At 36.0% G+C, this 23,790-nt stretch overlaps 1 protein-coding gene across 3 annotated transcripts in view; it reads right to left on the reverse strand.

Moving 5' to 3' along the window:
* Rdx (radixin) overlaps window positions 1–23,790 on the reverse strand; it is an 85,521-nt gene that overhangs the window by 22,423 nt on the left and 39,308 nt on the right. For all 3 annotated transcript variants that reach the window (XR_010049615.1, XM_063255723.1, XM_003462387.5), the window contains exons 6-13: window positions 21,448–21,531; window positions 21,097–21,243; window positions 18,535–18,631; window positions 16,664–16,827; window positions 11,383–11,513; window positions 4,260–4,420; window positions 3,318–3,410; window positions 658–900 (exon numbers count right to left, since the gene is read on the reverse strand). Coding sequence is in view for 2 of the 3 variants with exons in the window: in XM_063255723.1 (XP_063111793.1) it covers window positions 658–900; window positions 3,318–3,410; window positions 4,260–4,420; window positions 11,383–11,513; window positions 16,664–16,827; window positions 18,535–18,631; window positions 21,097–21,243; window positions 21,448–21,531 (1,120 nt within the window). In the remaining variant the exon portion in view is untranslated. The remainder of the gene's footprint in view (window positions 1–657; window positions 901–3,317; window positions 3,411–4,259; window positions 4,421–11,382; window positions 11,514–16,663; window positions 16,828–18,534; window positions 18,632–21,096; window positions 21,244–21,447; window positions 21,532–23,790) is intronic.

Raw genomic sequence — 23,790 nt, forward strand, 5'->3', positions numbered from 1 at the left:
TTTAAAATCCAGAACTATACCACGAGTGAAGTTTTCTCCAAAAGCCTTTATGTATTATACCTATCACTTCATTTTCCTTATTAATGTTTAAAAATTGTACCAATTAAAAAACAATTCATCTGGAAAAGTTAGGTTACAATTTTATGTTTTGAATTAATTATGCACTTTTAATAAATAAATTTTTGCCTTTATAAAATCTGGCTAATTCACATTATGTAATATCTTAAAGGGAGTCTACTAAATGTCACTGCAAGGCTGGGGATTTAGTGTAGCAGCATAAGTGCCTGCCTGGCAAGTGTGAGGTCATGAGTTTGATCTCCAGTACCAAAAAAACAAACAAGTATCACTGCCTTTCAATGCATGTTTTACTGTTTAAAAGCTGAATTCATTGTTTTCTATCACCACTGGAATAGTTTCTGTCTTTTAAAATGGGTAAGTATAATTATACATGACTCACTAGTTAACAAACACCCGCTGATATGATCATACAACAGAAAGGAAATAACATGACTCCAGTGAAGTACTCAGAAACCAATCATAAGCCGGACAGTGTCAAAGATCCTAAAAACCTCCATCCTTCATAAGCACACTCCTCTTAGGTGGGAGGCACCTAACGTGCATTTTAAATGTGCACACACGACAGCAAACGCTAGGCACCTGAAGCTGCTTCTTCACACGTTCGTTTTTCTGGGTCTCCGTCACGCGCCCCTCCTCACTCCGGTGGTTCGTCACCCCCTCGCTGGACAGCTCGGCACTGGCCTCGGCGCTGTTCTCATCGTGCTCGTCGTGCTCATTCTCCGTGGGAGGAACAACTGGCGGGGGCGGGGGCGGAGGGGGGGCAGACATTACAGTTTTTAACTCTTCTTTTGTCTTTTCCAAGTCTTCCTGGGCTGCAAAAGCCTAAACAGTAAAAATAAGTTTATGAGCAACTTACTATGAAAAACCGGTAATTAAAATCAAATTATCCTACTTATACCAGACAGTAACTACACTGCAGGGTATTGAACATAGGCTCTACTAAAGAAAGTTGTATTTTTTCTGATAAAAACTGATCAGTACAAGAAATAAAATTTTTTAAATATCACTTTTTAAGTCCTAAAGAATTACTCTGGCAAGGATTACCCACTGTTGCTGAAATTGTTATACAGATGCTTGATCGGAAATTATTTAATATAATGACTGCCACATATAACATTGTATTTGGGGCACACAGTTTAAATATAATCAGATAATAGAGGAATTAGTTAAAAGCACTAATGGGGCCTTAACTAGATACTAAGTATCTCCTGCCATGACATACTATGTATGAAACATCTAACTTTACCAACGATTTGGGTGATTATGTTTTCCTGTATAAATTTTTTGAGCTTGTTTTTGTTTTCTGAGACCGCGTTTGCTCTGTAGTTAAGGCTTGTTTTAAACTTTCTATGTAGCCCAGGCTGGCCTCAAACTTGCAGCGATCCTCCTGGCTCAGCCTCCCAATTGCTGGAATTACACGCATCCACTACCACACCTAACTATCCTGTGTGATTATTAATAACATTTCCATCGGGCATGGTGGCTCATGCCTGTAATCCCAGCACTCGGGAGGCTGAGGCAGGAGGATCGTTGAGTTTGAGACCAGCCTGGGCTACAAAGTGAGCTCCACAACTGCACAGAGACTCTGTCTCAAAACAAACAAACAAAAACAACAAAACCATTTTCTTTACTCTCAAAAGTGCTCCCTTGGGATGCTAAAGTATAGTAAGTCCCACCAGAAATTCTGAATACAGTGTAATATCAGATCAAAATTCACTAAAGTAGAATTGTATATACAGTCTGATCTCAATAAGATATACTAGTATTTTATAATCGTATTCTAGCTTTTGAGTTTGATTTTCCTTTGTGTACAATTTCTAACTTTCCACAGTTTACAGGAATTAAATCTGTAGTTATTTTTAAAAGCATGTCTTGAATCCATAAATCATCCATAAATGAAATGTGTAAAATCTATTAATGGAAATAGTGTACTCAAGACACTAACATAATTTTATTCCTTGTTTTTCTACCCTTAGCTCTTTTATTTTGAGACAGTATCTCACTAAATTTCCCAGGCTGGGCTAAATGTATACTCGTCTTGCCTCAAGCAACAGAGTGCTAGGGTTACAGGTAAACGCACCTTCCCCGCCTGGCATTCCTTCTGAGGTAACTGACTGACTGATACGTGTGTGTATGTATGTATGTATGCTGCCAAAGGTAAAGCTAAGAAAAAAAACAAAATTAAACTTCCCAATGAAACTTAAAACTTGTAAAAGAAAATCCAACTACAAGCCAAAGAAAACCATTTTCCATGATAAATACATTTTAGTATAGAAAAACCATATTAACTATATAACTTTAAAAGCAATACAACTACTATATTGCAAATGTAATTATATTTGCATTTAAGAATTACTGTCATTTAATCCAGGCATGGTGGTGAAAGCCTGTAATCCCAGCACCTGGGAGGCTGAGACTCAGTTTAAGAGCGGACCGAATTATAAGCAAGATTCTATCTCAAAAGTCACTTAAAGTTTGAATTAAATTCTCATGATCTCATATACCCATTTCTCCAACCTCAGTGTTCAAAGCCCACACATGGGTTATTTTTGACAGCAGCAGTTTCACGTATCTTTGAGCTCTCATTAAAAATCGTAACTGCAAACTTGTAATTCAACTTCATGTCCAATAATTGGTTGCCAGGCCCTTTTCAGTCTTACCAAAAATGTTTAATTCATTCTGTCTTTATATTCACTGATACATCATTTTGGGTCTCCATTTCTCAAGTGTCCAATATTCCAACCATCCTCACACCCACTGCTAAGTTATGTTATAAAATCATAACTCCGCATGCTACAATCCTGTTTTATAATCTGCAGAGCCTAACATCAACAGACGCCTTAGCAGGCTTTTAAAGCCCTTATAACTCAATTCCCTAATTCTGTTTACCAGCCAACTGGTAATTAATTCTATTTATCAGTCAACACAGTCGGCCATTTACGGACTGTCTTCAAATTTATCATGTAAGCTCATGCTTCTAGTTGTTCTATTCCCTTCTATTGGAATGACCACCTCCTTTACTCCTCACCATCCTCAAAAAGGTACAAAATCTAATTTACTAGTTAAGACTCAGCTTAAATGTATACGGGTTCCCAATACCTGTCTTATTCCACAGAAATTAATCACATCTGCATTCCCAAAATAATGAATACACATTAATCTGATATTCATCTCTAAAGTCAACATATAGGCAAGAACAAGTATTCAAAAAGTTAGTAAATGAACAAATAAATGATTACTTTGTGTTGCCACTCAGTAGCTTCCTCTTCCTTCTTCTTCTTGGCTTCTTCTAGAAGTGCAATCTTGGCAGTGAACTCGGCAAGTTCCGCTGCCTGAAACAGGGCATGTTAAGTTAAACAGCTTTCATGTATACACCCGGCTACTTTTTTTTCTTAGTCGTCTATTTTTATAAAAGCAAGATTCCTTAACGGTCTCAGGGAGTTTATTTTTATCGTGCTGTAACGAAGTAATGAGCTTAGGTAATGAACTAATGAGACCAAGTCAAAGATTCTACAGACAACTAGTTAATATTGTTTGAGTAGTAGAAATTTAAAAGGTGTTACTTAGGAGCTCCTATTATCAAGAAACTATTTGCTAAGTATACAAATAAAATTATGTGATGCTTAACAGAACTTGGTCAAATCTCAGGTGTTTCTCAGCAACCTAGTAAACAGTATTACCTCTGTTTTCAAAGGGAGGAACCTGAGAGGTTGAATAAAACGTGAAGAAATATAACAAGCAAAATTAATCCAACCAACTATGACACACAGTTATCATTCAGGGACCAAAAATTATTGTGTCAAATTATATAAAACAAAACATGCTAGGGCTGGGGATTTAGCTCAGCAGCATTAAGTGTCTGCCTGCAAGCACAGAGTCGTAAGTTCAATCCCCATACCAAAAACCTCCCCAAAAAACAAAAGATGCTGGAGGGCTCATTGCAGAACTAATCCAAAGCCTAAGTGAATGAGAATCTTTTCTTGACAACTGGATAGTTCACAGAAAAGTACATTTTATCCTGTTTTACTTTTAGGGTTTTTAAAAGGAAGTGAACATTTTGGGCTTATTTTCCTATTCGGTCATTAAGTGGCTCGGGCCTGCATTCCGGAATCCACTGTACCTGGTTTAGAAGGCTCACACACCTGCTCATCTGAAGTCTAGACCGCGCGTGTCTCCCTTACCAGCTGCTCCTGGTTCTTCAGCTGGTCGGCAGCCTGCTTCGCGATGGCGGACTTGGCCTCTTCAGCGGCTCGGCGCTCTTTTTCCAGCCGCTCTGCTTCTTCTTTTGCTCGTTTTCGTTCCTGATCCAATTCTAGAGCTTTTCGAGTCTGTTCTTCTAGTTCTGTCAAATATATGTATTACCCCATACCCCAAAAACAATTAATTACAATTATTCTTACCAAAAGAAGCATAAATGTTAGCAAAGACTCATTTGTTCAGTTTCTCAAAATTAGCATAAGCCTCAACTTTAACTTGGTGAAAAAAACTGTAGAAATACATTCTGTGACTTAAAAATGCAACAACTGAAAATGTTCTGTAATTCAAGATATTTCATAAGGCCTAAAAGCAAACACCTAAAACGTATTTAAAGTTTTGACCACAAGAAAAACATGTTTGCTGGTTGTGGTTGTGCATGTCTGTAATCCCAGCACTGGGGAGGCTGAGGCAGGAGTGCTGCCGCATGTTCGAAGTCAGCCTGGATATTACATAAGAGTTCAGGCCCTGATGTACAGGGTGAGACCCTCCCAAATCCTCCCTTCAAAGAAAACCCAATCCTTCCTTTAAAAAAAAAAAAAAAAAGAGGAGGGTACCCATCAATAGTGGAAGCCTTGCCTAGCATGCAAAAAGGTCTTAGGTTCAGTCTCTAGTATCATTCTAACCTCAGTAAACAAGCTATTATGTTCAGAAATCTTATGAAACAGCACATATTGAAACTTACATAATTAAAATATGTACATGTACCAATTCCCTAAGGTGAATGTAATGATTATGTATTACAAATATTAATAAAAGTTAAAAATTTATGAAAAATTTTACTCATGTAAGCTAAGTACATGTTGGGTCTCCTTTTTATCTGAAATGTGTGGAGGATGTAAATATTTCAGATTTCAGAACATATACATAATAAAGTAACAGGCAGGGTATCTGGTCTAAGCATAAAAATCATTTGTTTACACCTTATACTCAAAGACCCAATAATAATTTAATGTAATATTTTTAGTATATCTATGCTGTGACTAAGATCAGCCAAACAAGCAACGGAAGACTTGAAAGCAATGTCTCAAGTGTTTGTACACCCACATTCATAACTTTATTCACAATACCAAAAATGTAGAAGCAACCCAAGTGTGCCATCTGATGCACAGATAATTAAAACGTATATACATTCAATGAAGTAATTATTCAGCCTTAAAGGAGGGAAATCCTGACACGTTCTAACATAGACAATCTTAAAAACACAAAGCTAAGTGAAACAAGCCTGTTACAAAAAATAATTTATGATTCCACATATATTACTTAGTTAGAATGGCCAAAATCATAAAGACAGAAGAACAGCAGCTGCCAGGGGTTGGGGAAGGAGGGATACAGGGAGAACTGTTTAACAGGTAGTTTCAGGTAAAGCTTCAGTTTTACAAGTTGAAAAGACTTAAAAGATAGATGACAGTGATGACTGTTCAACATTATAAATGTGTTTAGTACACTGAACTGTATAATTAAAGTGGGCAAGATGGCAAATTTCCAGACACTACCATCCTTCATTTTATCTCAAAATAAAAATACCTTCTGTACTACAAGCAAGAAAACAGAAATGAGTTACAATGTTAAATTCTGAAATATTCCTGTGTTTCAAATGAACCTTCTAAAAAGAGAACAGATGTGATATTTTCAAAGTATTATTCTGAGGATGTCCCATAAATGACTTTCCATTTTTTTCCTTTCTAGTTAACTGAATTAGAACAGAGGTTATAGCAAACTACAGCCTATGAACCAAAGCCAGTAATGTTTTACTGGAACACAGCTGCATTCATAATGTTTAGTATTTGGGTCGGAGATCACATTAGAACCTAAAACACTTACTGAATTAGACCATCCACCAGTTGAAACTTCAGAGGACTCTACACAAGGTCTCCCCCTGTCGCCCCACCCTTTGGCCTCTCTGGCTCATAAAAATGTAAATCTTGAATTTTGAGTCTACAATGGAACAAGTAAGTATCAAAGATTTCTGGCTTATTTAGAAGTGCAGCTCTTTCAGGACAGGTTAAAGGTTCCAAGAACCAACTGCCTCTCATCAATAATTCCATAGTGACACAGATGGTTACAGTGTTTAATTGGTGGTAAACCTGGAAGGTTAATGTCAACTCAAGTTAAGAAAATTAGACAAAGTTTTTCTCATTCAGACTTGAATTCAAGCATTATAGGATTTTTGCAACCAAAAAACTTTTTAACCCATGATGCTGTGAGGACAAAATTCAGAAGCTTCATAGCCGTGAAATTTTAACAGCATTACTAACAAGAATACCTTAACAGACTATATGTCCCAAAAAGATTAAAGATTTCTCCTTTTCTAAGACAATTTATTAAGTACCACAGTTTTTTTAGACTAAAGAGAAAGAACACTATTTTAAAAGAAAGGCAAATACACTGTGCCTTGGTTTATAAGCCTAATTTCTTTTAGAATTTGGAGGAGGCTGACTGCATTTGTGTTTGTGGGGGGAGATGGCCATGGCCATGTTTGTCACCCAGTGAGGAACCTGGAAGTAAAAACAGAATTTTGTCACTTTTGTTTGTGAACTAAGTTGTTTGCAAACAAAAGCTTTTGTGAACCAAGATAGTACTGTAATAGCTCCAAAATCAAAATTCTTAGAAATCATGGAATAAAGACTGCAAACAAACTACTAGTAAATTAATGTTAAAATACTTGCACCAATCTAAGCAATGGAGTCTTAAGCTTCTACACAAAAAAAGGGAAGATTTCTGAGAATGTGCTGTATATGGAGTGGTTTTCAAGATGAAGTAACTGAAAAGAGCAAGATGCATGAGGATATTTAGTCAGGGGTGAAGACGTTCACTTCAGTCCCAACTACTCTAGAGACTGAGGCACGAAGACAGATTGACCTAAGCGCTCACGACTAGACTGGGCAACATACAGCAAGACCCTCTCAGAAAAACAGACATACGAGCACCGTGCACACAGGCATGCTCACACTTACATAGATGTAGTATTGTTGGGTAAAAAAGAAGAGGAAACAAGCATCTATGTTAATATGTATGTACCATGTGTTTATTTTCTATGCAAAACAGGCATTTGCTATTCCCAGAAGACTGGATAACCAGAACACGACAACATGGGAACAGCACCGAAACCAGCAGCATTCTGCCAGTCAGGAAACAAAGATTCAAGCATTTGGGCATGACTCTGAAAACGAATAAATACAGAAGTGCTTGTCTAAAAATTTACATGCTATTTTCCCTCAACATGTTTGCCAACTCCCAAAATGCATACATATGGGTGACACAATAAGGAAAAACCCAACAGAAAGCAGCTAAAGACCCAAACGGAGTGACTGACGCCCTCTTACAGCTGTGAAACTCAAGGGTGGCTGTCAGGGGCCCTCCAAGACAAGTCCTAGTCAAAACATCATCTGAAAACTAAAAAGGCAGAACCATAGAACCAAAAATACTTGCACATCATGTATCAGATCAGGAACTTGTGTACAGAGTATAAAAGAACAACGCTAGTAAAAAGGGCAAAAAGATAATCCCATTGAAAAAGGGCAGACAATCTGAACACTTTTCAAAAAAATATATATTTATGGCCAACAGGCACACAAGAAAATGCTCAACATTACCTTAGACACTAAGGAAATGCAAACCAAAAAAACAATAAGATACCACTTAAAACCCAGTAGGATGGCTACTATCCAAAAGACAGACACTAGTAAGTGTTGGTAACCCCGGTACCAAAAAAACCAAACCAAAACTGAAGTGTGGATAAGCAATGTAAAGTAATCACACACTGCTGGTGGGAATCTAATTCAGTACAGTCACTTTAGAAACCACTGTGGCATTTCCTCAATAACTGAGTTAACACAGCCCAGCAATTCTACTCCTGAGGTATATACCAAAAAGAAATTAAAACACACAAACAAAAACTTTTAGAGTATTCGTAACATTATTCAGAATAGGGGAGCCAACCTTAAAAGTCCCTCAGTTGACAAAAGAAAAAATGTAGCATATATATAAAATGAAGTATTACTCATCATTTTAAAAAGAATGAAACACTGATAATGCTACAACTCAGACGAATACCTAAAATATACTAAACAAAAGGAGCTAGTTATAAAAGAACCACATTTTTCATGATTCCATTTCTATGCAGTGTCTAGGCAAATCTGGAGAGTGTCAGCAACTGCTCACACCTGGGAGAACAGTACTGGGAAAAAACTAATGTGATCATTAATAATAGGTATGGGATTTATTCTCAGAGTGAAGAAAACATTCTAAAATTGGTGATAACATATTCAAAATCATTAAATTATATACTTTAAATGGGAATTATATGGCATGTAAATTATATCATAAGCTATTAGGTAAAGGACTAAAGTACTAAAGTTTATGATCATGTAAGTCATAATAATATAAATCACGGTGGGAATGATAAAAGGAGTGCAGGGAATATCCTGTACAGTAATACCTCGGTTCACAAACCCGATTCTTTCTACTATTCCGGTTGCAAACTGAATCATATGAAAACCAAATCAAACTCAATGGTTAGTTCAATGTTGATCTTTTGGGGAAATTTGATCTGGTTTTCATCCAGTTCAGTCTGTAGCCAGACTCATGGAGAACTGAGTTCATAAAGTGAAATATCATTGTTACCTTATTCTGGATGGTAACAAGAATAAACTCACTTTGTAAAGTCATTGGCCCTTACCCCTAAGAGGCATGCCTATCCGTAACTCAATGAAAAAGTGTGGTTTTTAAAATATTTGGAATTTAAGGAAACTGAGAAGGAAAAATGACTTGCATATAGTCACTTGCATTTTACTTCTGTCATAAATTAATGACAGAAGTAAAAAAAAAAAATGTTCCTAATTGGGTGCATGTATATCTAAATGAATATCCTTCCTGCCCACAAGTATTATCATTTTTATAATATCATGCTACTTATTTTATAGCAGTTAAAATTACCTAAAATTTTACTATGTTTAATTTATTACTCTGTCCTTCCTCAATAAAATGTTAAGTTCCATAAAAGCAGGGACCTTCTATGTCCAGTACTATCTTCCCAAAACCTAGAACAGTGCTTAGTACACACAGGATGCTTAATAAATACCCAGAATAAATGAATGAAACTGCACCTCAATCATTTTCTCTAGTTCATCTTATTGAAGATGGGAATGGACTTTGAAATCTGTTGAAACAGTAACCAAACACAAGTCTGGTTAAATCATCACCAGTGTATCTTCAAGACAGTTAAAAAGGATAAATGAAAATAAGTAATAATACATTATGGAACAATGGTTCTAATTAATGATTCAATTGGAAGAAAAACTTCAATAAAAAATTAAGAAACAAAATAATGAAGTAAAGTATCTCAAAAAATTACAGCTTAATCTATTAAGCAGTGAGATTTAAATATGGCCAAAGTTGTGGCATTTGAACGAAAGGTTACCATAAATTACAAGACATTCAGATTTTAGAACAGCCTGGAAAAACTTTACTGGAAAAAACTAACAAAATGGATGTCTTTTGCCTTAAAGATGACTGCTTTGAAATTGTCTTGATAGGAAATGCTTTAAATTCTTTTGTACGCTCTGTCTCCCTTACATTCTTTAGTGCTTTGAGTTGTTTTAAAAGTATGAAAATGATTACTACTATTGTCCTAAATGAGACTGAAAACTTTACTACGTAACTACTCTCTAAGAAAGGTGTTACATAAATGAAAAAGTGCTGATTCAATCCTTTTTTTTAATTCAACTAGTATATAAACATTCCTTTCTTGACATAAATTTGAGTCCAACACAGACTGTACGTGTATGGGGATGGAACTCAAGGTCTGACATACGCTAGGCAGGCACTCTTACCGCCGAGCTACAAGCCCACCCTCTCCCCAAACTAGTTTATTCCAGCATGAAACGTTTCACACTCCTGTACGCTGTGTTAGCAGTCCTAGAATGCAGCATTACATAGGTAAATTATAAATGTTTGATTGACAAAAAGGGTGACTGGAGTGGCAGCAGAAAGAGCACCAAACTGGAATTCAAGAAACAAGTTCTGGCCCCGAGTTCTGGTCTGCAAAATGCTTTACAACCCTTGGAACTTGAACTACTTCAGCTTCTAAGTGTTAAAGCCTTGAGAAATGAAACTTCTATTAAATCAAAGTGAAACCTGGTTTTTCCCTCTCTGGGCATATATAATTGTAAATTATTCTACATACTGCTAAAGAGCATTTCCTCACTCTAAAGGGCTAGTGCAAGTAATTTTAAAATAAAACAAATGGTTATTTCCAGTAGAGGTGAAAGGCCAGCTATACCAGCTGTTAGGAAAGCAAATGTTTACCAAAAGTGTCACCTCCAAGAGATCCTACTGCTTAAGAAGAAACAAAGCATTTTATTTTGTTCAATATATTTTTTCTTTTGTTCTCTTTAGCACCTTGTGTGAAGGTAACATCTCCCACAGCCCTTTAGTATAGGCCACACATCAAAAAACTTTGTATCTTTTTCATACACTGAAGCATTTCGGTTACATGCTGCCTAGGAAATCAGATCCTCCAAACACATTACCAACACCAATCAAAAAGTATTAACGTGGATTATTTTTTGCATAGCAGTGCTGGGGATCAAAGCAAGGACCTCTGACATGCTAACCGAGTCCTCTGCCACTGAGCTATCCCCAGGCTACAGTGTGCTTTCCAGGCACTGGTGTCTTATTTAGGGTCAGAAGAGCTGAACATGCTTCTGTGAAGTACTGGATAGATGCTTTTGTTTAAAAGCCAAGGAGTACTGAATGTGGTTTTATTTAGAGAACCCCGAACAGGAATAGGTATAAATTAAATTAATATATTCAGTCGTTTTCAATAATATATAGTGAATACACATAAAAAATATTTGTGTGATAAAAGGAAGTATCTAGCTCTGTAGAACTGAAAACACCTTTGTCAAAAAGCTTATGATAGGATTCTAACTAAACCTGGCAATTAAGTGCAACTGTCCAATGTAACACAGTAACAGTAATAACAAGTAAATACCATCAGACAACAGAGCAATGATTCTGAATTGTTAAAAAAAAAAAACCTCTTACCTTTTTGGGCTTTCATTGTCTGTTCTTCAATCTGCCTTAGCCGTTCCATTAGCTCTTCCTTTTCACGTTCTATTCTTTCCTTTTCCTTTTCTGCTATTTCTCTTTTCTTCTTTTCATTTTCTAATTGTGCCCTTAGAATGAATGCAATTCTGTGTTAGTAACAGGATGTTATTTGTGTAAAATATAAGTACTTAGACATCAACTAAAAACAAACTACAGCACAAATATTGTCTGAGTTTTCATTATACTCAGTTACGTTCAAAATACAGGACCACACTGTTACATACACTCATATGTATACACACCTGTGTATACACATGATGGGATCCAAACATTTCTTATTATGTGGTCAAAATCAAGACAGTTGGTAACTATTTTAAAGATATTAAAAACTTAGCTGAGCACACACTTAAATTCCAGCTACTCAGATGGCTGAGTCAGAAGAATCAAAAGTTTGAGATTAGTCTGAGCAAATTTAGTGAGATGCTGTGTCAAAATGTTTAAAAACACCTGGACAAAACTCAGCATTGTCAGGGCTCAATTCCCAGGACTGGGGGGAAAAAGAAATCAGGAACTTGTTTTTAAGGCAGACTTCAACAGGTAAAAAAACATTTAGATTTCTCATTTGCATACACAGGAAGAACTGACAACAAATTGTGTATGTCAGCATCGTAGGAGTTAACAGCACAGGTGTGATACAAGAAAAGGCCTTCTGCAGAACACCGGAAGTCCTCCCTGGGAAATAACGAAAGCTTGAATACAGAAAAGTAAGCACCATAAATAGAAAAACAGCCCGAGAGCGCAACAATTTTCAATCAATAATGAATTCAGGTTTAATTTCTGGGGCAATACCCATTTATGCCTACACAAGATGACAAATCAGTTTTATCACGCTTGACAATTCTATTAGAATGTTAGTAGGTGTCTAATGCTACTAAAAAAGATTATCATCAGAGCCTGTGGGGGGAAAATGCCTCAATCATTTATTATAAATATAGCTAAAACTATCAAACGTCTACCAAAAGCCAACCTGGGTCAAAAGAGAAATTTTAGTAAGTTTAAACAATATTCAGATCACTACTACTGTAACAATTCATTTTTTATTTAAAAATATCAATTTTTGTCTTTAACATTTCACAAAATGACATCATCTAGTTTCAGTTCAGAATTTGATGCATAAAACCTCATTTGCAGTCTCTCATAATAATGAAGTTTTACTATCAAAGTATTTCTTCTTTACTCTTTAAAACTACATTTTAAAGTTCTTGCAGATTTTACACAGTCTGGTGACCTCACCAAGCCAAGGTCACTGTGCTTTCTGCTGGTTTAATGAACTGAACTAAGGACCTGGCTGGGGCTCCTCACCCCAGGGAACCCCACTTCGGTTCTAGAGTTCTCCATGCGTATTTTCTCAGCACCTACGAGAAAAAGCCAAATACTGTACCCGAGTTTTGGGTTCACCTCTTTATACTTATTTCAATCTATAAAGCATACAAAGGCAAAGAGAAGACAAACGATAGAAGCTTACAGGAATGTCTTCATTTCCCAGTTTTCTTGGCCAAAACAAGGGCCAAGCACTGTAATTTTAAAGAATATCAAATGGACCCAATTACATTTTTTTTCCAATTACATTTTTCTTAAGTAAAAATTAAGAATATTTAGCTCAGACTATGTATTAATTATGGTAACAGCTACTATTTAATAAACACCAAATTCTTTGCTAAATTCTTATACAGCTGCATTACTATTTCTTATTAAAAACCCTTAAAGGTAAGAATATTTTCCTGGGGCTGGGGATTTAGCTCAGTGGCATAAGCGCCTGCCCTGCAAGCAGGCAGTCGTGAGTTTGATCCCTGGTACCAATAAAAATGAAAAAAGACAGAAAAAAAAAAGAATATTTTCCTGTTAAAAGAAGACTAATTATAAGGCTTATGTTCTTTGTATAACTATAGCCATTACACACAACTCTCATAGCTGATCTACAATTGTTACATGGCTATCTGATTCTAAATTATAAACTTGAGGCTCTAATTTTTAAATTTTGGTAACAATTTTGGCCATATAAAAACTTTTTTTTTTTTGTCTTTTTTGTTTTTATCGGTACCAGGGATTGAACTCACGACTGCCTGCTTACAAGGCAGGTGCTTATGCCGCTGAGCTAAATCCCCAGCCCCATAAAAACATATTATTTGATGTGGATGAAAATAAGAGCAAAGACTACAGTGATCAACCACACAGATGAGGTCATTTTCACTGCCAAAAAAACCAAAGTTACAAGAAAGATGAGGAGAAAATCAGGCCACATATACCAACACACTGTACAGAAAGAGGTTTCCTTTCTGTCTTCCCCTCTCCACTACCATTCTTGCCTGAGAGTCAAGCAGCACAAGCAGCACACCTCTGAGCATTCATTCCCCCAAGTATCTCGGCTGGCTACTTCACTAGCGAGTGTGACCAAAATATTTCTACATACACTGCTGCCATTTCTCTCTGACTTGTAAAGCAAGGAATAAATGCAGACCTTGCATGCCAATTGCTGGACAGCTAGGGTGATAAAATTAGTGCACTCCTAACTCTGTATAAAGCAGTCAATCAATGCTTAATGATGAAAAGTTGTAAAATGTACTCAAGAGAGGACCTGTGGATTATTTATACCACAAAAGAAACTTAAGTCTGAGTGTAGGCCTTAGAGTAACTAAAATATAGCATGATCACCATATGGTAGCATATACTAAAAGCCACAGAGCATTATGTGCTGAGAAATGAAAGATATATGAACCAGGAAAATACAATGGTCCCTTAAGTTATGACCAGCCTTGCATATGAATAACTTGGGTTTATGACCAGAATTTTAGGTTTAACTTAAGACCAAGTCTTGAGTTACAATCCACGTTTGTGTGGTTGTAAACACAGAGTTGCAATGACGGAAAAGTGAATGGAAGCATATATAATCATATATATCAAATGCCTATATTTATAAATGTTATTTTGGTCACTGCTCTATATGATCTCCACAATTGCTGCTGTTAAAACGGCCCCCAAAAAGCCACAAAAGAAGCTAAGGAAGGGAGTGTCATAATAGAAAAGACCAGTGTTAAAGAAGACAGAAACAGACAACCTTAGACCAGTTTTTAAGCAAGCTACAGGTCCTAATGCGTTAGATTCTTCCGAGAGAAAGGACAGCAGAGCGTAGGACGAAGTTCTTAGGGAAGGGCACTCTCCTTCCAAATAACACCACCTTCCATTGCTCCTCCTTGCAAGCCAAAGATGTCAATCGGAATGAAGAAACTGTTGTTTCTGGTAAAGTAGGCATATTTTATAACTTTTTGGTGAATACACTAGGAAAATTATTGGTACTTCTGATAAGTTACACACATTATACATGAAAAGGTCTCTTATGGTATACTTTGGGAATTTCAGAACATTATGGATATTTTTTATAGGAAAACTGCCTTAATGTACAACTAACTTCAGTTACAACCAGCCCTTGTGAAGAAATCACGTTCATAAGTCAAGAGTCACTGTAGTATATCAACATTATGGACAAAATAATCAGTTAAGACATAATCTCAAATGGTATGATATAGAAAATACACAGAGAGTAACTTTTCATGTAACTTATGATACTGCAAAAGACGTTAAAGAAACAATGTAAGCTTTAAGGAGATGATGATTTTAAAAAATAAAGACCAAGGCTGGGCATGGTGGTGCACACCCATAATCCCACCACTGGGGAGGCTGAGTTCGATGCCAGCCTGCGCTACGTAGTGAGTTTAAGGCCAGCCTAAAATACAAAGCCAAATCTTTTCTCAAAAAAACTGTAAGAATATATAGAAAATACAGCACAATAAAGAATTTAAAAAAAAATTTTAATACAAGAACATGAAAGCAAGTATTTTAAGGAGCCTGTGCTATAGCAGGGGAGTGTCAGTGAACAGGAGGCATCTTCCTAGACCAGCACCCAGGAAGTAACTGGGGAGCCCTGCTCGTGAAGTGTGTAACAATAAACCTGGAGCCACAGTGTAACTGAAGAACATACGGGCACAATAAAAAAGAACAGAGCCCCAAGTAAAAATCGAATTTGGTTTCTCTAGTTACAGGATCACGAATTACTGAAAAGCTTCATGCCCTTATAAAAAACCTAAAGTCTGGGCCAAGGGTTTAGCGCAGAGCATAAGTGCCTGCCAGGCAAGTGCAAGGTCAGGAATTCAATGCCTGGTACAAAAAACAAAAACAACATGTAAAGTCAGAGTCCCCTGGGGCAGTCTGAGTTAATATTACAAAAGAAGCAAAATTATATATGCCTGGATTACTTTAACATTTTAAAAAATCATTAAATACAAATATGAGGTTAACAGGCAGAGGGCATATTACCAGATACAAATCTTATTATTTCCAATATGTTTGAAATATGAATGTCTACTGTCCTCAGTTTTAGGTGGTTTTTTGGTCTGTTTTGTTTCTTTGAGACAGGGTCTCACTGTGTAGCTCGGTTGCCCTTGAACTCACTGCGTAGTCCAGGCTGCCCATGAACTCTCAGCAAGCCTCCTGTCTGAGGGTTCCCAGTACTGGCATGACAGGTGAGCTCCACCGCGCCTGGTCTTGGGTTTGTTTCTTAACAGCCTATTCGATTTCTTATTTTGTTCCTTTCTCAAGGATAGTTAGTAGTTTTTTTCCAAATAAAGCATGAAGTCAAAATTAGTCAAGAATCAGATTTGGGAGTTATGTTATTGGACCCTGTAATATGGTTCCAAGGTCCATAAAGACTTTAGTGTCACTTCATTTTCTGAATTCTCAATTCTAATATATCTGTATTTGTATCTTATTTAAATGAAAGGAAAACAGCTCAAAAAAAATCGGTAGCTTTAGCAAGGATTACTGTTTTGCTACGCTATCAATGACTTTCAGTACAATTCCGTAATGTCACTAACACTGCTTCAGCGTTTCAGCACATTTATCCCTGCAAAATTCAGTGTCACGAGGAAAACAAATTTGAAATTTTCTAACTGCAATGTCTGTCAGTAAAAAGCATGTATGATAAAAGAAAAGCACGTCTGTGAAGTCATGAAAAGCTATTTTCTCAGAAATACCTGTCAAAGATTTCTACCTTGAAAATTATGCACATTCATTTTAAAGGAAGGTAGTGGAGTAATACTTTCAGTTTACATACATGAAAGAATGTAAAAATCTAAAATTAGAGCACTTAATGAAACTAAGCAGCCTTACATTTTAAATAGCATACACTCCTATCAATGAAAAGTTAAAGGTTATAAATTCATACCTTTCCAACTGCTTCTGATGTTTCTCCTCTCTAGCCTGAGCCTTCATCTGTTGGACTTCGATAGTGTCAGGCTTCCTTCTTCGCATGTATAGTTCATGGTTTCCCATACATAAGGCCAAAATCCGCTTATTGATTCTCAAACGAGGTGCATAAAAAACAAAATCCTACACATAAAATATTCTGAATTTAAAATCTTCCCAGATAATGTCTTTCACAACATCTACTGAATACCAACATTAGGAACAAATTCTGTAATATTCACCTAGATTGGAAATCAGTAAACTTCATAACTTCAGTATGCCATGTTTTCATACAATTTCTCACTCTCATTCCTCAATAGTTTTATAATGAGCTTAACATCTTATCCTGTCAGTATATTTATGTACTTATTTTTCTTCCCCTAAATTGCTATAAATGCCTATTTTTCATACCTTAGAGGTTTTTCTTTGCCTTAAAAATGCCACTAAAATGTCAAAATAGTTCCTTGTTGGCAGCTTTTTAACCTGGAAATGTTTTCCAAATTTTTATAATTTCGGTCCACAGAGAAAAAATACTGCAGTAAACTTGACACTAGATAAATTTTAAATACATATTCAAATTAGAAAATCCAAGGCTTCAAATTACAAAAATAAAAGTTCATGCCAGGTACGGTAGCACATGCCTGTAATCCTAGCACCTAGGAAGCTAATGCAGAACGAGCAGTTCAAATTCAAGACCACTTTGTATACCCTACTATGTAGACCTCACCTCAAAAAAATCCATGAATGAATGTTAGGAGCCCTTAAAGCTGGAAACTGACCACATCTGCGGGAGCCAACCTGCCTGGTAAGAGAACAAAGACCACCCGGGGTGAGCCACAGAAAAGTGACTCCAGGCCCCAAAAATCCAGGCCCTTAAATTGCCATACAGGTAGATATCTCTACAATGGGGTGTCATGTGACATTAAGTTACTAAAAGTATAAATAAGCGTCCCTACAGTGCGGGGACAGTTTCTTTCTTCCCACCTGGAGAGGGAGGGCTCCAGCCGATCCCAACTTTTATCTCTTCTTTATTTTCTCATCCTCTCAGGGTCTTTGACCCTAGGAACCTCAAGAGCCACTCAAGACCATGGCAGATGAATGAATGAATGAATGAATGAATGAATGAATATTCATAATGCAAAACTATAGTTAATTTAGAATAGGGCTACTTCCACTACATTCAAATCACCAATAAATAAAAATTTTAAAACTGCTTGGTAGACATGCTGATTGTGGTGCTGGAGGTTTAGCTCAGCAGCGTAAGTGCCTGCCCTGCAAGAGTGAAATCTTAAGATCAACCTCCGTACCAAAAAAAAAAAAAATTTGAAGAAGAAGAAGAAATGGTGATTGTTCACCTAATAAACATTACTTGATAAACAAATCTCGGCTAACATAAAACACATTTTATCTTTTATGGTTGTACCGAGGATCGAACTCACGACCTCATGCTGGCAAGGCAGGTGCTTATGCCGCTACGCTAAATCCCTGGCTAAACACATATCTTTTTATTTTTTTCCTTTTTGAGACAGGGTCTCGCTATGCAGTTCAGGCTGGCTTTAAGCTCACTTTGTAGCCTAGGCTGCTCTCAAACTCGCTACGAGCCCCCTGCCTCAGCTTACCGAGTGCTGGGATTACAGGTGTGAGCCACCACGCCCGGCACACATTTATATCTTGTAAAAAGTTTAAGATCTTGTATCTTTCAATAATATTGTGTTAACTTTTTATCATGGGGAAATCATGGAATATTTCTCAAAGGCCATCTAATAAATGTGAACTCCATTCTTCAAGCATCATTGTAGGAAAGTAGCAGAAATTTAAAGAGTACACAAAAGGTTAAAAATTTTTACTTACAGGTGCCTTTTTGTCTATTGGCTTTATAACAAATTTTTTGTCATTAAATGAAATATTTCTGATTTCACTCCAGGGAAAGCCAATTTTAGGTGTTAACCTTAAAAAAAAATAAAAAAGAGTGCTTCCCTTTAATTAAAAGCAGGAAAACAGTAGACAAAATTATTAACTTTCTGGGGTCAGTTTATTGGAATGACCACCCATAAGAATCCTAGATTTTCAAAATATATTAATGTACTCATTATATACAGTCAACATTCAAAAGAAATATAATATACAGAGAAAACAATAGCCATTTTAATATTTCATAAATGTATCATGATCCTTTAAAAGCATTATAGTTTTCAAAATTACCTAAACAAACCCATCTGTTAACCGGTATAGAAGTGAACCTCTTGCAGTTATTTAGCACTGATTCTACTTAATTTTTATTCTATTTTGTCTCAAACTACCATACCTATCGGTTTAAACTATTTTCAAGAAAGGAGAAAACACTTAAGCCACTATAATTTCTCATGTAGATTCTGGACATAAATTACTGAATTATTTCCTCTATTTAATTAAAAAAAGGTTTGGACATATGACTATCAAACACGCTGTATTTTCAGTATATCCTAAAAGGATTAATTTATAATGTATGAATTGTATCTCAATAGAAAAGTTTTAGGCCGGGTACAGTGGCACATGTCTGTAACCACAGCACTTGGAAAGGGGTAAGGCAGAAATGTAGTGGAGTTCAAGGTCAGCCTGAACTGCATCATTAAACATCTCAAAAAGACAAAAAAAAAAAAAAGCTTTAAACATTTACACACATGAATGGCTGGATCAATGGCAGAGCCATATCTCAAACAGACTATAGAATACTTGGCTCCCTTTTTTACCTTCCTAGTCACAAAGATACAGGAAATGAGATTAGAATAAGTAATTCTGATTCTGCTTTTTCATATATTTTCCTGATTCAGACTGTTATTTCACTGTGCATACATAAATGCCTTACCATCATCTCCTAATCACAAGAGTGAAAAATGTGACCACTATACTGGCCAAAAGACATCTTTCAGTCAAGCTTCTGATAAAGCAAGAATCTCTACCTATTTCTACTACCTTTAATGTTTAAGCAAATTAGTCCCATAGCACACAAATCATTTTTTCTATGTAAAAATTCTTTACTCAATGTGGTATACAGCCTGAGATAAAAGTAACTTGCTTGAAAAGGAGGTTTTGGGAACATAATACTTTTAAGGTAATAAATACTTTATTGTATTTATATGCTGCCTTAAAAACTTCTAAAACAAGTGTCTGAGATGATCTTGGAAATCAAAACAAAAATGTTAAAAAAAAAAAAGAGAAGAAGAAGAGAAGTAGAGTCAGTCCATTAAAAAAATCAGTATTGAAGTGATCTTTTTTTGAAAAAAAAAAAAAAATTCGAAGTTTTTCTTCTGAATACAGCATTCTAACTTGCTCTGTGATATAACAGAGTAAGATCTTTATTTAAATCCTTTTCTGGAATCATTACATATACTTTGGGATACATATATTATTAGATATAAGCATATAAAAACTAGAATTCTGGAATCAATGCAGAATAAAGAATACTGTAATGCCTTAGGGAAAAGGCTTTACTGGTATAGACTTGATTGCTTTTATAAAAGAAACTTTTTTCTAAAAAAGGGCTAGGGCTGGGGATATAGCTCAGCAGCACAGTGCCTGCCTAGCAACCATGAGGTCCTGACTTTGATTCCTGGTACCAAAAAAAAAAAAAAAAAAAAAAAAAAATACATATAGCAAGCACAAGATCAAGATCTTGCGTTCAATACCTGGTACCAAGAAATAAATAAACAAACAACAGGGCTATAAGAATCTCGTACATTACATATAGTTCTATACACCTAGCCGTGTTTATTTAGCATATATACGGTATATATACAAAAAGTATTGATGAATTGTTTACATAAATAAAATTTTAAAAAGCCAGTCAACTGTAAAATACAGCTATTCTAATGATGTTCAAAAGTATTCAAAACAATTCCAATAAGCGTTCAAACAATACGTTCTAAAATGCAACAAACATACCTCTATTAACTTCATTTTCTCATTGCTTCTTGTTTCTTATATACATTAACTTCAATTTCAACCTATTTGTTAGGCATAATAAAATGTAAGGAATAATTCTTAACCTACTGAGGGAATCTTTTTAAAAAATCTTGGCAGTGCTGGGGATTAAACACACTAAGTAAGTGGTGTCCTATCAATGAACTATGCCACAAGGTCTGAGGGAAAAGATTTAATTAAGTTACTAAACATAACTCTCAAAAGATAAACTTCAAATCAAAGTATCATCCTACTTGACCAACATACTGAGAAGTGGAACTCTGAAACTGCAAGGTGGTGATAAGAAAATAGTAATCCAGTATCTAACAGTCTGTGACATCAACAAATCTTGTAATGTGATGAAAAAATTATTAAGGGCAATAAGACAAGAAGTAACTTCTACAAACAACATAATGTGAAAACCATTTAGACCACCAAATAATGACTACCTGACTATGCAACTAATTTACTTACTTGTCATCGTGCTCATAAATATTCAGGCCCAAAGCATCAACACCTAGCCACAATTCAGTACCCTTCTTATTTTTTATTTCAAAATAGTTGACACCATACATTTCTAGATCCTGTGCAATCTTCAAGTATTCCATCATCGAATCTTCCCTGTTGAAATAAAGGTAAATGTAATACACTTAAGTATCTAAACATTAAACATACAAAAATATCTGGGATTAAAATTTAGTGTTTTTACATTTATCTATGTAAGTGAAATGATTCCAGAGTGATAATCTGATGTAACACTAAATATCAGACCTTTAAAAAAATACTTTTAACTTGAAAAAGACATAAAGATAGCCAAGCAACTACCTTAGCATTCCTCTATGTTCTTCATGCCAGTTCTGTATTCTTTCTTCCCACTGTTCTTTAGTCAATTTGTGTTGTTCCAAAACACTAAAAGGGGGACAAATCCGTTAACACCTTACGATTCGAAATTAATGTTCCATTAGAAGTCTAGAACCACTTTGTTAATCTAGCTGTGGTAGTTGTCATAGCAATCAATATACATGGCAAAATTGATGAATGTGAATAGATGGGGTCAACAGCAACACGTTGGTTTAATACCAAACTCCACTTATACAGGATATGACCACCTGGGAGGATACATGGAATCTATCATCTTTAAAATACTAGTATCTGAGCCTGACAGGGTGGTCTACACCTATGATTCCAGGATTTGGGAGGCTGAGACAGGAGGATTGCCATGAGTGCGGGGCTGGCCTGGGTTACACAGAATTTAAGGCCAGCTTGAACTATATAGTGAGACCCTGTCTCAAAAACAAACAAAATATATACATATACATGTAAAATAATAGCATTCAAATCTATAATTATCTCCAAGTAAAAAGCTTTTGAATAGCTTATTCTAAATAATATAGTTTTAATTATAGCTGTTGTAAAGATAGCTGATAAGAATTCAAATGTTTCTAATGAATAAATAGAACTCAAAAAATGGCTCGCTCTCTCTCTCTCTCTCTCTCTCTCTCTCTCTCTCTGTGTGTGTGTGTGTGTGTGTGTTTTGTTTTTTAGGACAAGGTCTCACTACATAGTTGAGGCTGGCCCTGAACTTGCTATGTAGCCCAGGCTGGCCTCGAATTCAGTGATCCTCCTGAGCGCTATGATTATACGCATGTGCTACCATGCCTGGGTTGGCTTTCTCAGTTTTAACATGGAAAATCAAAGGACAGAAAACCATGATTCTTGGGCCCAATTCCTCCTTAAGTTACATACTAGTTTCTTTTGTAACCTCCAGCGTTCATTACTCAAATGTAAATAAGTACAACCATTCTTATCTTTTACTGTCAGTGTTTTAACAAAAAATTAGGAAAATCAACATGCTTGTGCTTTACTGCTCTACACATTATGGATTATGATTTTCTCTTTGTGCTATAAAATAACTGTTCACTTTCCATTAGTGATGAATCCTTAGATCCTACTTCATTGATCGCAAAAGCTGTTGTACTGAAATAACAGTTGCTTTACTTGGTAAAAATTGTGCATGAAACCTAGGGATTTCTTGGCAGTATAAGGAAATCTTAAGGCTGGGATCTTTCCCTGGACAAGTTCTACACAACTTAAAGTGGATTTTTAATGGGAGTCTGACCATTATGTTTTTATTACATCCGGCTGCTTTCTCTAGGCACTCTCAAGCTCTTCCTTCAGTGAGGAATTGTGTCCTTGTGTTTATGTTTCCTCCTTTTCCTTGTCTGTATGCCCTCTAGCTCCCTTGCCTCCAACCTGGTAAGAAGCATGTGGTCAGCCTCAGACGTATCACCCAGGATAGCCAACTGCTCACTAGCACATGGCCGCTGGTAGCACTGGAAAAGCACAAACGTGTACCATTCATTCTCTCCCTCTTGAAGGAACAAATCTAGAAATACACTTTCTTATCCCTAGAGTATTCACTTCATTTTCAGAACCAAATTTAGGAACCGTCCACATTCTCTAACCATAGCTTCTATACCTGCCATTCACCGTCCCCAATCCATAATCTGGCTTCAATGTGAAACACAGTCTACAGAAATTGCTTTTACTAATGTCACTACCAATTTCTAATTCTAACAGATACTTCAGTTTGCTCTCACACTTGATCTCTTTGAACTACATGACAGGCTGACCAGTCTCTCTCCTTAAAACATTCTTTTATCTTGGCTTCCATGATACAACACTCCTCCAATGCTATTTTGAATCACTGGTTATTTTATACAAGGGCTTCTCTCCTCTTCTGCACTTAGAAACTGAGATCAAGCAGCATCCGTCACTGCTTATTCAACTCACTACTTAAAAAACCTGAGATAACTGGGCACTGTAGTTCTGGCTCTTAAAAGGTTAAGGCAAGATATTGTCAGGGACTCAGCATCAGCTTGGACAATGCAGTGAAATCTTGCCTCAAAAAAACAAAAAGCAAAAAAAAGGATTTGGGGTTGGAATCACTATCAAAACAGAAGGACATTTCTAGGTTCTCCTCACCAAAACTCATGTTGATAGTTTTGATAAGTGGTGGGACCTTCAAGCACAGTAAAAAATCTTTCCAGGTTTTAAAACAAAGACCTCAATGTACTTTTTCTTACCAGGGACGTATGTGCAAGTTTAACATCTGAGATTTTAAAATACATTTGACAATACACTTTCTAATTTAAAATAATAATATCA

The sequence above is a fragment of the Cavia porcellus genome, unplaced genomic scaffold (assembly GCF_034190915.1).
Source record: "Cavia porcellus strain 051 isolate PalLab524CR breed Dunkin Hartley unplaced genomic scaffold, mCavPor4.1 scaffold_9, whole genome shotgun sequence".
In the NCBI taxonomy this organism is placed as follows: Eukaryota; Metazoa; Chordata; class Mammalia; order Rodentia; family Caviidae; genus Cavia; species Cavia porcellus.